Source organism: Physella acuta, unplaced genomic scaffold (assembly GCF_028476545.2).
Source record: "Physella acuta isolate Inbredline_101_S28 unplaced genomic scaffold, ASM2847654v3 ptg000142l, whole genome shotgun sequence".
Lineage (NCBI taxonomy): Eukaryota > Metazoa > Mollusca > Gastropoda > Physidae > Physella > Physella acuta.
Window position 1 is genome coordinate 2,848,604 of NW_026731661.1, and position 14,805 is coordinate 2,863,408.

A 14,805-nucleotide genomic window follows, 5' to 3' on the forward strand; every position below is an offset into this window, starting at 1 on the left:
AATTTAAATCCACCCAAAAATATCTTAAATAAAAAATTAAAAAGAAAAATGGCGGACAAAAGATATAACAATACTCCTAAACTATTCCATATTAAATGAATAGGAAAATAAAATGTGCAAGATTGATCTGGAAATTTCGTGAAAATCAAATAGAAGAATTTAAACAATACTCTTTTTAAAGGTGTCATATTTTTATTTCCCTTGTGTTAGGGAAGATAATTATAAAATATTTAATAAATTCAATAAGTGAAAGAAAAGAAAATGAAAATATACCTTTTGCCTGATGAGTATAATAAAAGTAAGAAGCTTTTTTGTAGGGTTATAGGAATTTTTTTTTTAATTTTGCTAAATATATTTTAAATTTTAAATATTGTTTAAAAGAAACACCAGAGCTTTATATTTGAAAAATAATTTTTAAGTACTTATAAGAAAATAATTGCTTACATATGCAGATTATTTATACTTTTTAAAATTTTCAATATTGGAGGTAACGACACGAATTGTTCGTAGGCAATGGTCTGACCTGTCAGTCTTAATGATAGTGTAAAGAGAGAGCAGACTCAGATTATAAACAACCATGACTGCTAAGAAAGCAGGAACTCATCTCTCTAAAAATGTTCTTCATATGAACTTCATGCAAAGAAGTGTCCTTAGGATTGAAAAAGAACAAAATGAAAAGGAACAACAGAAATTCATTGATGATGAACATTGGGTACTAGATATACCAGATTACAAAACTAAAGAGTCATTATTTCTACAAAATCAAAGCTATGTTGTTTATGAAGGACTACGTTTTGGTCGACAGTCTTATCAGGGATTTAATCCTAAAATAGAGAAAAAAATGCGACTTCAAAATGCTGAAAAAGAGGCGAAGAGGTCACAAGAGATAGAAAAACAAAACAGTGTCAGTGACCAAGAAATGGTCAATAGGTATTCATCACTAATGGATGTTATAGCCAAGAAATGTGCCAAGAAACGCAACAGAAATGATGTGGCTGAAAATGACGAGAGCGGAGAGCCCAGGTCCAAGAAAACTTTCATGAAACCATCAGATGATTGAGTGTGCTTGGGGGGGGGGGGGGGGGGGGGTTTATGTGGCATCACCAGCAGATTAGAAGATGAAAGCAATTTTCAAATTGTCACGCACCACATATATATAAAATATTATTAATGGGCTTAATTGATATGAGTGCATCACAATAAAACTTTAACATTAAAAAAAAAAAAGACTATTGTTTTGACTTTCTGTCCTCTTTCAAAAGTCGTGTGGGTGGCAGGACAAACTTATTGTGATTGAAAATGTTAAATCCAAAAGGTTATCGCCGCGGCACGCGTTACATGTTCTCACGTAGATTCAGAAAACAAAGGTGTGACCAATCTGTCACGTTATATGTCAGTTTACAAACGTGGGGACATCGTTGACATTAAGGGTGATGGTGCCATTCAAAAAGGTACGCCACACAAGGTCTATCACGGAAAGACTGGTCGTGTTTTCAATGTAACCTCTCACGCTCTTGGTGTGGTTGTCAATAAACAGTTGGGCAACCGTATTATCCCCAAACAAATCAATGTAACCCCTCATGCTGTTGATGTGGTTGGTGGGGTTGTCAATAAACAGTTGGGCAACCGTATTATCCCCAAACAAATCAATGTAACCCCTCATGCTCTTGGTGTGGTTGTCAATAAACAGTTGGACAACCGTATTATCCCCAAACAAATCAATGAAACCCCTCATGCTGTTGGTTGGTGTGGTTGTCAATAAACAGTTGGACAACCGTATTATCCCCAAACAAATCAATGTAATCCCTCATGCTGTTGGTGTGGTTGTCAATAAACAGTTGGGCAACCGTATTATCCCCAAACAAATCAATGAAACCCCTCATACTGTTGGTGTGGTTGTCAATAAACAGTTGGGCAACCGTATTATCCCCAAACAAATCAATGAAACCCCTCATGCTGTTGGTTGGTGTGGTTGTCAATAAACAGTTGGGCAACCGTATTATCCCCAAACAAATCAATGTCAGAATTGAGCATGTTGAGCACAGTAACTGCCGTCTTGATTTCTTGAAACGCGTCAAGAAAAATGAAGAGCTGAAGAGACAAGCTAAGGAGACAGGTGTTAAAGCTAACACTAAGAGAGATCCCGCCCAGCCAAGCAAAAGCCCATTTTGTCAGCACTAAGAGAGTCAAGCTTGAATTCTTGACACCTATTCCTTATAAGATCATTGCTTTAACTATTAATAAACTATGTTATAATACGGAACGTTTTTAGACGGACATTTTATGTTTCTTTAACCTCTACATATAAGATGGTTGTATGGTCAGTACTGTAGGACAACATTCACGGCATACAAAGATCGTTGTAAACTTTTAAAAATATAGTTGATTTCCACTCCACGATTTAATATAGATCTACTGCCTAGTATTTTCAAATGTGGCGAGTTGAATAACAAACTGAAGTCAAGAATGTGAACAATGTCTATATGTCAGAGACGCACATTTTATGTCTCGATTTTAAAATTTGTGGTGTATAAAAATGTTAAATAATAAACTACAGTAATATGTCCATGTTACTGACTTCTCATCGTATTCTCGAAATGTCAAATCTTATTTTTAACGAACCAACGTTACAATTGTGAAGATTTAACACTAATCGATGTAATCAATTCATGTAAACATTTTCTAATAAAAACAAGTTGATTACTAAGTAATATATGTGGTTCTTTCACCTATTAATGAAACATAGTTAAACGAATGTGATTGATATCTTGTTTATGAATCTTTTTTTATCCTCAGTAGGCAGGGGAAAAAAACGACACACGTCTATGATTGGTTTATTAGGGCGAGAACTTAGTTAATGACCAATAAAATAATTCAGAAACAAATCCATCCGATTGCAAACATTTAATCTTTACACATGTTATCTCCTATAACGAAAACAATTATAAATAGTCTCCACCGCTCGAGTTGAGAAGTTGATCGAATCAAAAATAGACATCTGATGGAATGTTATGGTAACAATACACTGAACATAAGGAACGTTATTATCTCCCATGTGTCAAGGGAAATAAATTTCGATATTTTTTTTTAATGAATATCATATTACAAGAACTTTAAAAGACTATAACATTAGGACTGTTCAGTTATTTATCTAGAAAATATATTTAAGTTGTTTTTGTAAGGAAAAAAGACAACATTTTAGCTTAGTAATTTAGTTAAAAATAAAGACTAAAATTACTTCATATTTTTTTTATTTATATAAAGGTTTTTTTTTATATATTAAATCATTAAGAAACAGGCACCCATTTTTAAGTATTATTTTTTTTTTTTATTTTTAAAAATACGTCTTAAATCGATGCTATGTATCTAAAAGCAAGATAAATGATACTTTAACAGACCATTGTACATTATTTCCATGTTTGGTTTATGTTTTACGCAAGTGTATAACCAAAAACGTAAAACGTAAACGCTTTTGAATGGTAAGACTGGCAGTTTTAACCCCCGACCTCAACCCCAACATAATTCCAAAACTTCTTCATAACCGAATGTCATGGTTTCTTTTCAGAACACTGATTATGCCAGCTTACTAGTTTATAACGTTAAGAACATTTTAAATCCAACATGTAAATAAGTACAGAAAGTCGGTTAGCAAAACAAACGACATAACATTGCCTCCAAACTACCCAATATTAAATAAATGGGGAAATTAAACAAGACAAACATGAAGAATACTGTTGCAATTAATCACCGTAATTATTTTCTACACACGAATTTAATAAAATAAAAATTGATCAGACATGTATCTGTGCTAAGCTCACCGATTAAGAGAAAGACGTCTATGAGAATACTATTGTTAGCTTCGATACTAGTGTCGGCTTTGATTAATAACGTTGACTTAGTTTACATCACATTTTATTAGGGAAATAACTTACACAATATTTTGTTGATTAACGTTTAACTAAGAAGTACAACGAATTATACATTAATTAAATTACTATAGTAATTTTCTGATAGTAACAATTAATTGCATTTGTAATATTGAAGAAATAACATTCAATATTGTTTTTATACTTAACTTCCAGTATATCAAATTAGATATCTTCAGATGGAAATAAATTGATTGTGAAGAGAGACCATACCTTAACATATGGAATATTTAAATTTATGTTAAGTTGTCCTGGTCAATTTTCAGAGCATGAGAACAATGACATACACTTTAGAGAAATTCCGGCTTATGTCCTTCAAAAAGTGAGCATGCATTTTACATATAAAGTAAGGTAGAAACATTCTTAAACTGAAAAGAAAATATATTGTTATTTTGTTTTCTAGTGTTAGAAAAGTTAGCAGAGGTAGATTTAGCTTTAAGAGCTGACTATACACATGAAAATATATATTACATTTAAATTTCGATATTAAAAGAAAGATACTGAAAACAAAGTACAGTGTTACCTTAATATGCGAATATAATTTGTTCCGTGAAATTACTGTGCAGTAAAATTGTACCTTATAGCAATTTTCTCCATTGTAAATAAATGCCATTAATCCGTACCTGCCCGTCAATTTGCTACCGAGTTGTTTTTATAGGTGCTTTTCATGAATAGAAGTGCATTTATATATGACATAATTTTTTTTTAATAACATAATAAAGGTAACTCAAATAAAATAAACCAATAATAATTATAACCACAAACTAACCATGAAAAAAAAAACGAAAACTATCAAATGATAAAAGTGACCAAAAATGTGACATAATCGGCAAATTTAAGTCCATCCAAAAACTATTTAAATGCAACATTAAATAAGAGAAGAATGGCGGACAATAAATCAAACAATATAACATTACCTCTACACGTCTCCATATTAAACGAATAGTAAAATAAGAGAAAAACATGAATAATACTGGTGCAATTGTTAGCCGTAATTATTCTATAGACACATATTAAATAAATACATTTGATGAGACTCATGTCTCTATGCTAAGCTAACCCATTAAGTCAGGGGTCTCCAAACTACGGCCCGCGGGCCAGATGCGGCCCGCGAAGTCCTCTCGTCCGGCCCGCGGAGATCTTTTCGTCCAAGGAAAAATCGTTTGTTAGTGATGGCTGAGGAAAAATCAAAGACATGCCCAGAAAATTCAAAGATATGCCTGGAAGAAATTGGCCCCCGAACTGAAATTTGATAGTTTATGCGGCCCTCGGACTGAAAAGTTTGGAGACCCCTGCATTAAGTGAAAGACTTGAATTAGAATTATATTGTGTTGTTGCGATAAATGAAGGGGACGTCATTTAATTTACATTTTGAATGGGAAACAACTTACCCATTCTTTTGTTAATTAACGTTTACCTAAGCAATACAGAAACAATACGCATCTATTAATTAATTTACAACATATATGTTCGTATACATCGTTAAAGAAATAAGTCTTGATATAGCATTTAAATAAATTGCTTTTGTATTTAAAATCGCAAAAACCATTTAAATGTTACTTAATTTGTTATATATTTTGTGCATAATATTTAATTTATCAATGTGAGTCAACATCTACTTCTGCCTCGAATTATTTTTTTTTGGAATTGTACATATAACTTCAAATTCCAAATGGCCTATACCAGACAGACAAGACTTTAAAAAAAAAAAAACCTTAACTGGCCTTCTCTCTGTCCAGACGATAATACAGACACAACGCAACCCACCAGCTGGCCTGTGCTAACACCCCTGACGGTTAACAATTCAAATGAGACAGTAAGTGTTCTTCAGAGTGTGAGGAAAACCGGAGATGTGTCACAAAAAGAAAAACCTGTAAGTAGGCCTACACTCTTCAAAAAAAAAAAAATCACGCTTTTGAAAACTGCACCTGGGAAGCACCCCAAAAACACGCTACGTGTGTTGATTAAAGGAAAAAACGTTGTGTCCAAGAATTTAGCTTAGAGGATCTGTCTGCATGCGAATTAAACGTAAATCGGTCTCAAATTATCAATGTCTACAAATTTGGGAAACCAAGCGAATGGTTATATCTTTAAAATTTGATGAAATGTACAACTCTCTACATTTGGCAGTGATATGAGAACATTCGGATTAATTAAAAGCAATTAAAAATAGATTAAACATATTGTCTATGTCCCGAGTTGCCACCCCCCGTAGTGTTATATTAGAACAGGGGTCGGCAACCTGCGGCTCGCGAGCAGCGTGCGGCTCTTTTGGTGTCCAGTGGCGGCTCTTCAGCTCCATGCACAAATATTAATAATTATTTTATTTCCAAAACGCATAAACATATTAGTCTGCAACATTCGGTAATAAACGATATCACATAAGATATAAACAATAAACATTAACTATTATATTAGAATATTTAGTTACTCCCTATCTCAATGTACTTACATTGTCCATTCCGAATTGAAACATTCAACTTCATAGTGGATATCACAAAGAAACTAAACCAGCTAAGTGTAAAACTGCATGGAAAACCCAGCCCAGGTTTGCTTAAAGAAATGGTTTGTTTCGAAAAAAAATACTTTTTTTATGAATACATGGTGAGCGTTAAATTACTTATTTACGAAAAAATCTGAAAAAATATCGTTATAAAACCAATGCTTTTATTCAATCACTTCAGTATTATTATAAACAAATGAAGGATGTTTTCACTGAGAGAATTAAGCTGTTCAAAACAAATGCAAGTACTCTGACTTACATAGCAGATCCTCTCAACACACATTCAAATAAGATTATTTTATATATTCAAAGATATTTATTTTAAATTATATATATATACTACGATATTTGTTTAGGATTATATATATATATATATATATATATATATATATATATATATATATATATATATATATATATATTTATATATATATATATATATATATATATATATATATATATAAATAATCCTATATATAGGTTATATACACATATATAATCATATATATATATATATATATATATATATATATATATATATATATATATATATATATATATATATATATATATATATATATATATATAAGCCTAAACAAATATACTATTGACATAAAAATGTTAGTGGCTCTTTCAAAACCGGGTAAAGTTGTAAATTGCAACTTTTGGCTCTTTCGGCTCAAAAGGTTGCCGACCCCTGCTTTACATGCTTCATTGGTAGTTCAACTTCCTCAAATTATTTTATTGTTAGTGAAAAAACCCATTTATGACGAATCTAAAGTATAATCTTTAAAATCAACTCATAATAAGTCACAATAATAATCATTAAAAAAGTTTTAAAAAACCCACGTTTTCTGATTGAACTAAAAAGTAGAAAATAAATACTATACATCACAATAATGCAAGCGATCACTCTACTATAAGCGATGAAAAACGTGGGGCGCCGAAGTAAAAGTTATATTACTATTGATTAGATAATACTATTGACTTTTATTAGGGAGCTTGTAGAGAGTCAACAGTATTAGAAACTGTAAGAAAATCACGGCGCCCCACGTTTTTCATCGCTTATAGTAGAGTGATCGCTTGCATTATTGTGATGTATAGTATTTATTTTCTACTTTTTAGTTCAATCAGAAAACGTGGGTTTTTAAAACTTTTTTAATGATTATTATTTTCTACTTTTTAGTCTTTGTCTGTTTGTTTGCATTGAAATCTTGCTATCGATTTTATCTTTTCACTTTTTTTTGGGTAAACGAAGACAACTCGTAAAAAGACAACTCGTAAAAAACGAGAGACCCTTTCTTCTTCGGTCTCAATCGCAAGTGAATGATTGTCAGAGGTTAGTTGATAGCGGTTAGGACGAGGGCTGGTTACTGACTAGAACACATAGATTTGAACCCGTGTCGAGTTGGATAGCAATCGTGTGCCCAACCACTCGACCATATCGTCTCCCCCAAACTGGCCACCAGTGGTAATAGTTACCTCCTGTAAGTTTAAAGTCGGTTCAAACTAAATTATCTGCCCCTAAGCCTGTCACGACGTGGCATCGTTCGCTTCACTGCGCGCGGCAAGAGAGAGGCGAGCTACGCGTCGCTCGTTTTTTTTTTCTAATGGCTCGCAGAGGAGAATTATATATATAGATTATATAGCGGTCTAAAATGCTCAATAAAATGTTTCCATTGATCAATTTAGTAATAATAACAATTGAATATTCTATGGTCATCCAAAAGAAAGCTTCCCTGAAAATTTCAGCGCGCTAGCTAACTGGGAAGTGCCAGAAATTTCGATCGCAAGATTTGATTGGAAAAACAAACAAACAGAGAAAGCAAGTTAAAGAAAACGTGGGAAAAAGCTGATAGATCTACATTAGAGGTCTGCAACCATTTGAGACGGAAGATCCAAAAGATCAATTTACAATATCTCCTAGTTCTTAAAGAGCCACTAACACTTTTTTTTCAATTTAATGGCATTTGATTTGGATTAGGTAAATGGATTAAAATAAATGTGTTTAAGTATGAAATAATAGTTAATGATATAAAAACATAAGCATGTTTTCACAACACATAATAAAGTATTTAACTAGCTCTGCTAGGATGCTAGGATAACAAAATCAAATTATGTATAACTGTGACACTATTCCTACCTAATTTAAAAGCTAATAACTAAAAAAAAACATGTCACAAAAGTCAACCTAATGCACACTGACACATAAGACAATAGCTTCTGAAGAAAATATAATAAATAAAATTGAAAATATTCGAAAAAAATAAGCACTTCGGTAGTAGAAAGCATGGAACTACTGCCACGGGGCTGGCCACATCACAGCTGTGGAGGTGGGCCTAGTAACCAAGCAGCTGTCAGCTGTCTGTATACACTCGACTCCACCTATTCTTAATGTTTTTTATCTTGTCTATAAAAGGCCTTACATCAAAAGAGGCGCATACGGCTCGCGAGCCGCAGGTTGCCGATCCCTGATCTACATTAAATGTAAATGTTTACATTTCTGAATTAGCTACATAGTTTATGCTCTTTTAAAGATTTTTTTTAACATAATGATGTTTACATGTTATTAGAAAAACAATATTTACATAGTTTTACTGGTTTTAAAGTCGCGACTCTGAGTGTAAAATAACACATATAATTATTCTTTATTTGAAGTTTGCTTCTTTTCACTTTTTTGTAGGCAGTTTTACTATTATCTGTAGTGTTTGTATATTGCTGTACCTAAACTTACCCGAGGTATTTTGTTAATTCATTAAGGATATCTGTACATGCTTATCATCTTGACTAATACTAACGTTCTTGAAGTTGTGTGTTTATTTTTCGGTACATTTATTCAACTTTCTCTCCACCCCGCATATATAATTGTATATAGTATTTAACACAATCCACAAAAAAAAATGGGTGCATCTGTACAAGATGCCTTTGGAGAATGTTCTAGATCAGCTGACAAGCAATGGGCCTGCAGTTTCCCTTCTTGTTTATATAACAATTTGAAAGTTAAGCAAAATCGCATCCTACTGGGAACACTTTAGGTAATTATTACCCTACGTTTCTAGACTGTTCTTAAAACCCAAAGTTAAAAGGCATCCTGTATAAAGAGGTATGACTGATTTAAGCCTGTCTACTCAAGCAAAGGTTGTGATTTAAGATCGATCTTTAGGTGGTTGACGGTCTATATCCAGCAGGAATAACATAAACGACAGATGTTCAGACGCTAATGTGGACAGACCTTACGATAAAAAAGTGCCTCGCACATGCCTGGCGCTGAGCTAGGCGCCGATAAATAAACCAAGAAGTAGTCTGTATATCTACTTGCGATGAGTTATTACAAATGTGATATGTAGGGTGATATTAAATCCATAGTTTCCGTAATGTGTCTGTTGCCTTTGTTTGTTTGTGTGTGCGTGTGTGTGTTTTAAATTTTATTTAATTATCGTCCTCCCCCACTCCTGCTCCGTCCCCCCCTCCATTCTGCGTACGCGATTATGTCATTCATAAAGCGCAAGAGAAATGTATTGTGATAATACATCATCTTCAGTATTTAACATAGTATTTCATTACAGGGGTGGTGTCGTGGGGACGAAGTGGATGCAGTTATGAGGGGAAATTTGATGTTGGGATCATGAGGTTTAGGGGCGGGGGGGGGGGGGCGGGGAGGTTGTGATGAAAGGGGATATGTCGGTTAGATTAGGCGGGCCAGGTGGCCAATGCAGTGTAATATGTTCTTCACGTTTCTGGTGTTGCTAATTATGGTATATGTGTTTGAGTGCTGTCATTGTCGAGTCGTCTACGATAAATCAAGTCTAGTATGTATAAAACATTAATGGTTTTTAATTTAGATCAAAAAAATAAATTTCAAATTAAAGATAAAAATATTCGCCAAGTTCTCAAGGTTCGATATAAGACATTTCAATTAGAAATTAACATTTTATTTTTAGAGACTTAAGCATTAACTTAAATTATTTGGATGCATATTGTATGTGAGGGATTTTTTTTTTATATTGTATGTGTATTTCATAAAAGTTATTATATATGTACTTTATTTCTGCTATTATATTCATTCAACTTATAGTATCGACTACACATACATTATTTCAAGTGTTTAACCTGGAACATAGACGTGCCCCAAGGTTCACTGGCTTTCTACAACTCAACTACGGCCAAGCAGATACTTGATATTTCTCGGCTGTTGTTCACGTAAAAGAACTAAACAACACCACCAAACATCACGGACTTTATACATTAGAGTTCACCATCTACAGGGAAGACAATGTCAGCGGCACCCACAGATGTCCTACCCCCACCCCACCCACTCAACAGCGACACAATCATAAAGGCCCTGAGAAATCTTAGCAAACTAGAACCCACTGTCAACGCAATGGTCTAGTCTACACCAACAACCACAGCTTCACAATTGTTCGGACAATTCATCAACCTTGACACACTCCTTAAAAATCAATTATAAATCAATTATAAAGAACACCAATACACATTTTATTTGCTATTCCTGTAAGACGACACATATGTGGAAGTTGTCGGTCAAACAAACATTAGACTACCTACTGTCACTTAACTAATCAAGACATACTACAACAAGATACAGCGGCGACAGCTAGTACGAACATTTTAAAATTAAAGTTATCCATTAATATAATATTTTAAAAATATAAACAAATTGATCAGCAACTGTTGCATGTATTAATTTATTCCATAATTTTTACAACGTTAGTTGCGTTTTATTTTCATGAAGTAGTATGCTGTGTTTTTTAGAATTATCATTTTGTTTTCATTCAATGTAATTAATATTTGACCTACGAAGCACTTTCACCAACCTAATTTTTTTTTCGCCTTCAACATCTCCATACAATATAAGCTAGTCCAGTTTAGATATGGGATACTCTTTTGATAAACATTAAGGTTACTGTTAGGTTTCAAAAATACATATCATATAGTATATATAACAGTCGATGTTATCATTAGTCTCATCATAAAATAGTACATGCTTGTCTGATGATAACACTATGTTCTCATATTTTTTTTGTATTCGAATGCCATAAAATAGTAATCAATAAAAATGCGGCACATTCAGAGTTAAACATGATTATTTTGTATTGTATTGTACAATTGACGATTTTCAATTTTTATTTTTAGCGCAAAATAAGTTTCTGTTTTTTGGAAAGATAAAATGCTAAATAGAACATTTTACATATCACCCCTAATAGGTTAAAGACATCCAATTAATAAAAATAAAAGCACTATATATTGCGGTTCTCGATCAGAGTCAAATCATACTAATATAACATATAACATATAATATATATAAGTATAAAACAGTTACATGTTATTTACTTTAATTTAAATGACAACACCCGCAGCTCAAGGTGACAGTGCTATCCACCGCTATATAGAACTGAGGGGAAACTAAAATACATTTTGTCAAATGTCAACCAAAGTCATCAAATTATGTGATTTCGATCGTAAAACAAATACAAATGATAGTATAAACAAAGAACAAACATGGCTGTGTGATTGCTATTAAACTGAATGTGAACCAACACAAATGCATCTTCTCTTTAAAGCTGCTGAACTAGCCAGAGGCGTAGCGACGGGGGGGGGGGGGGGGGGGGCGGAACGCACCGGGTGACACCATTTAGGGGGGGGTGACACCATGGCAAAAAAAAAGCAAATTATATAGAGAAAAATTTGAGGTGGGGGTGCGAATCGAAAGTCTGAGGGGGAGGGATGCAAATCAAAAGTTTGAAGGGGGGTGCAAATCGGGTCGCTACGCCTCTGGGGGGGGGTTGTGAAACCATTAAGTGCCGCACCGCTACGCCACTGGATCTAGCTAACTGAAACTATGCTTCAGGAGCTGCCTATACATTAATACTTGCAAGTTTTAAACTAACCAGTGCTTTATTTAGCTGTAAAAATATATCAGCAACAATCAGAAGAGATGGAGAAAATGTTACATCTAACCCAGACCATAGCTGTTTTTGTAACGTCAAAAAAATCATAACAAGGAAAGGAAAAAGAAAATAAATAAATACATTAAAAAATAAAAATGCAATACATGAACACATTTAAATCCACCCAAAAACATTTTAAATCCAACATTAAATAAACGGAGAACGGCGGACAACAAAACAAACGATAGAATATTACGTCTAATCTACTCCATATTAAATGAATGTGAAAATAAAACAAAGCAAACATGAATAATACTGTTGCCATTATTTGACGTAATTATTCCATATACACTCTACACTCTTATTAAACAAAACGAAATTGTTCAGACTCTTATCTCTGTGCTGCTTTCACAAATTAAGAGAAAGACATATTAGAATTATATTGTTTCGGTGTGATAAATGATCGGGACTTAATTTACATTTTATAAGGGAAACAACTTACCAATTATTTTGTTGATTAACGTTTACCTAAACATTTCAAATATTTTATACATCTATTACATATTTATATTAATTTTTAATACAAACTTTTATTATCGTATACATCATTTAAGAAATAAGTTTCAACATAAAAAAGTAATTGAATTGCTACAGTATTTAAAAACGAAAGAACCATTTAAAGATGGTATACAATTTGTTATATACTGTGTACCTGATCTTTAACTAATATTTACCACCGTTTCCTATTCCTGATAAAATAATGTTATTTATAATTGATGAAAACAATAAATAAAGTATTAATTTTTATTTAGAGCCAATAGTTACAATTTTCAAAATTTCCCTGGTTTTAAAGAGCCACTAACATTTTTTTATTTCAAATATTTTATTGTTTTATTTAGATAATTAGTATTTGTTCAAGGAGCTGGAGAGCCGCATCTTGATATCAAAAGAGCCGCATGCGGCTCGCGAGCCGCAGGTTGCCGACCCCTGATTTAGAAAGTCTCAAGCCAAACAACACTCGGTCAGCCCTCAAGTAAATTAACATAACAGTCTTCTGTTTCCCAGGTTTTAGAAGTGCACAATCTGAATGGTCGATACACACCTCACCCCACCCCCCACAGACACACCCCCCCCCACTGAACCGGACTGGCGGATATTTTAAGGTAGCGTGCCCTCTTTGCCATCCATCTTCCCTTTATCTATTTAATGTAGTCATATTTTAATTACTTTTAATGATTGATCAATTATCTAATTAGAGAAAAAAAAATTAGGAATCTACAAGTAATTAACGGAAAGACAATTTGCCGATGGACATTTTTCCTAAATGTCTTAAATATTCGAATTGACCTTTGCCTCATTGAGAGAAATGCTCGAAGAACTTATACCTGATTGTGACAAACGTGAAAATTGACGTTTGCTCGAATTTGGACAAAAGCGTGTTGCCACATGCAATGATGAAAGCCTGGCCTGCCAAGGTGAAAAAGAGAATTACTGGAGATGGTTAGCACTTGTTATCTAGTGTTGTCTACACTCAAAGTGTTCATTTAAATATCAAACCTGTCAAAATACTGTCATTGGGCCGGTGAAGTGGAGTCGACTTGTTTAATTGTCATTGTTAGGAATATTACATTTTAACACTGTACTTTAGTTAAACGTAAAGACTTTAACATTATTTTATATCTTTTTTAGCGCAATTTCCATACGGACAATTGCGATTATTAACTCGTCATTTCTGGATGGATGGATGAATGAATGAATGAATGGATGTGTGTCCGCAGCTTTACCGCAGCTTTACGTCGTATCTCCTCCTCAACGAAGCAATATCGAGGACTAGTTCCAAAAGCAAATATGTTAAGCAAGTTCCGAGGATTATTGTGGGCCAAACAAATTCCCGGAATTCCTTCCTGGATTTCCCGGAAAAGCAAAAAAACCTCGAAAAAATACAGTTTTTGGTCCAGATATCGATTCCTGCCATAATTTAAAACAATATTGCCGGAGAAAGTTTTCAAAAATATCCTTTCGTTCGGTCACAAAAAATTAATTTCTTCTAATTTGTACTGGCTAAGATTACTAAGAATATGCAAATATTTCTACCACCCTCATCCCTTCGCGTCTCACCACTAGAAGAAGCGAAGCAGTGAAGTTCCAAACCAAGCACACCGGCTGAGGCAGTCGCTAGTGAGAGGTAACGTCTACTTGCCGCTTGTTTTAAATCTCGTTTTTATATTGTGAATTTTTATCTTAAGCGTTGGACTGAGATAGATGAGTTAAAAGTCATTTACTTTGTTTAAAAAGAACTTTGGTAGATGTTATGTATATACGAGCAGGGTACATTGGCGTAGCTAGGTCGGGCGTCACCCGGTGCGGCACTTAATGGTGTCACAATAGTATAAATCAAATATTATATTAAATTTACTTTCGCTATTAATTTGTACAATTTCAGTACAATACATACCTTAATTTATTT

The 14,805-nt window shown here is 33.4% G+C and overlaps 1 protein-coding gene across 1 annotated transcript; it reads left to right on the forward strand.

Moving 5' to 3' along the window:
• The first annotated feature begins 540 nt into the window (after positions 1-540).
• Positions 541-1,064, forward strand: LOC131935288 (M-phase phosphoprotein 6-like). Its single transcript, XM_059291673.1, has one exon. The coding sequence runs from the start codon at positions 578-580 to the stop codon at positions 1,058-1,060; it is 483 nt and encodes a 160-aa protein (XP_059147656.1). The 5' UTR covers positions 541-577; the 3' UTR covers positions 1,061-1,064.
• Positions 1,065-14,805: the final 13,741 nt, after the last annotated feature.

Coding starts and splice junctions, on each gene's coding strand:
- LOC131935288 (XM_059291673.1), top strand. CDS start 578: ATGACTGCTAAGAAAGCAGGAACTCATCTCTCTAAAAATGTTCTTCAT.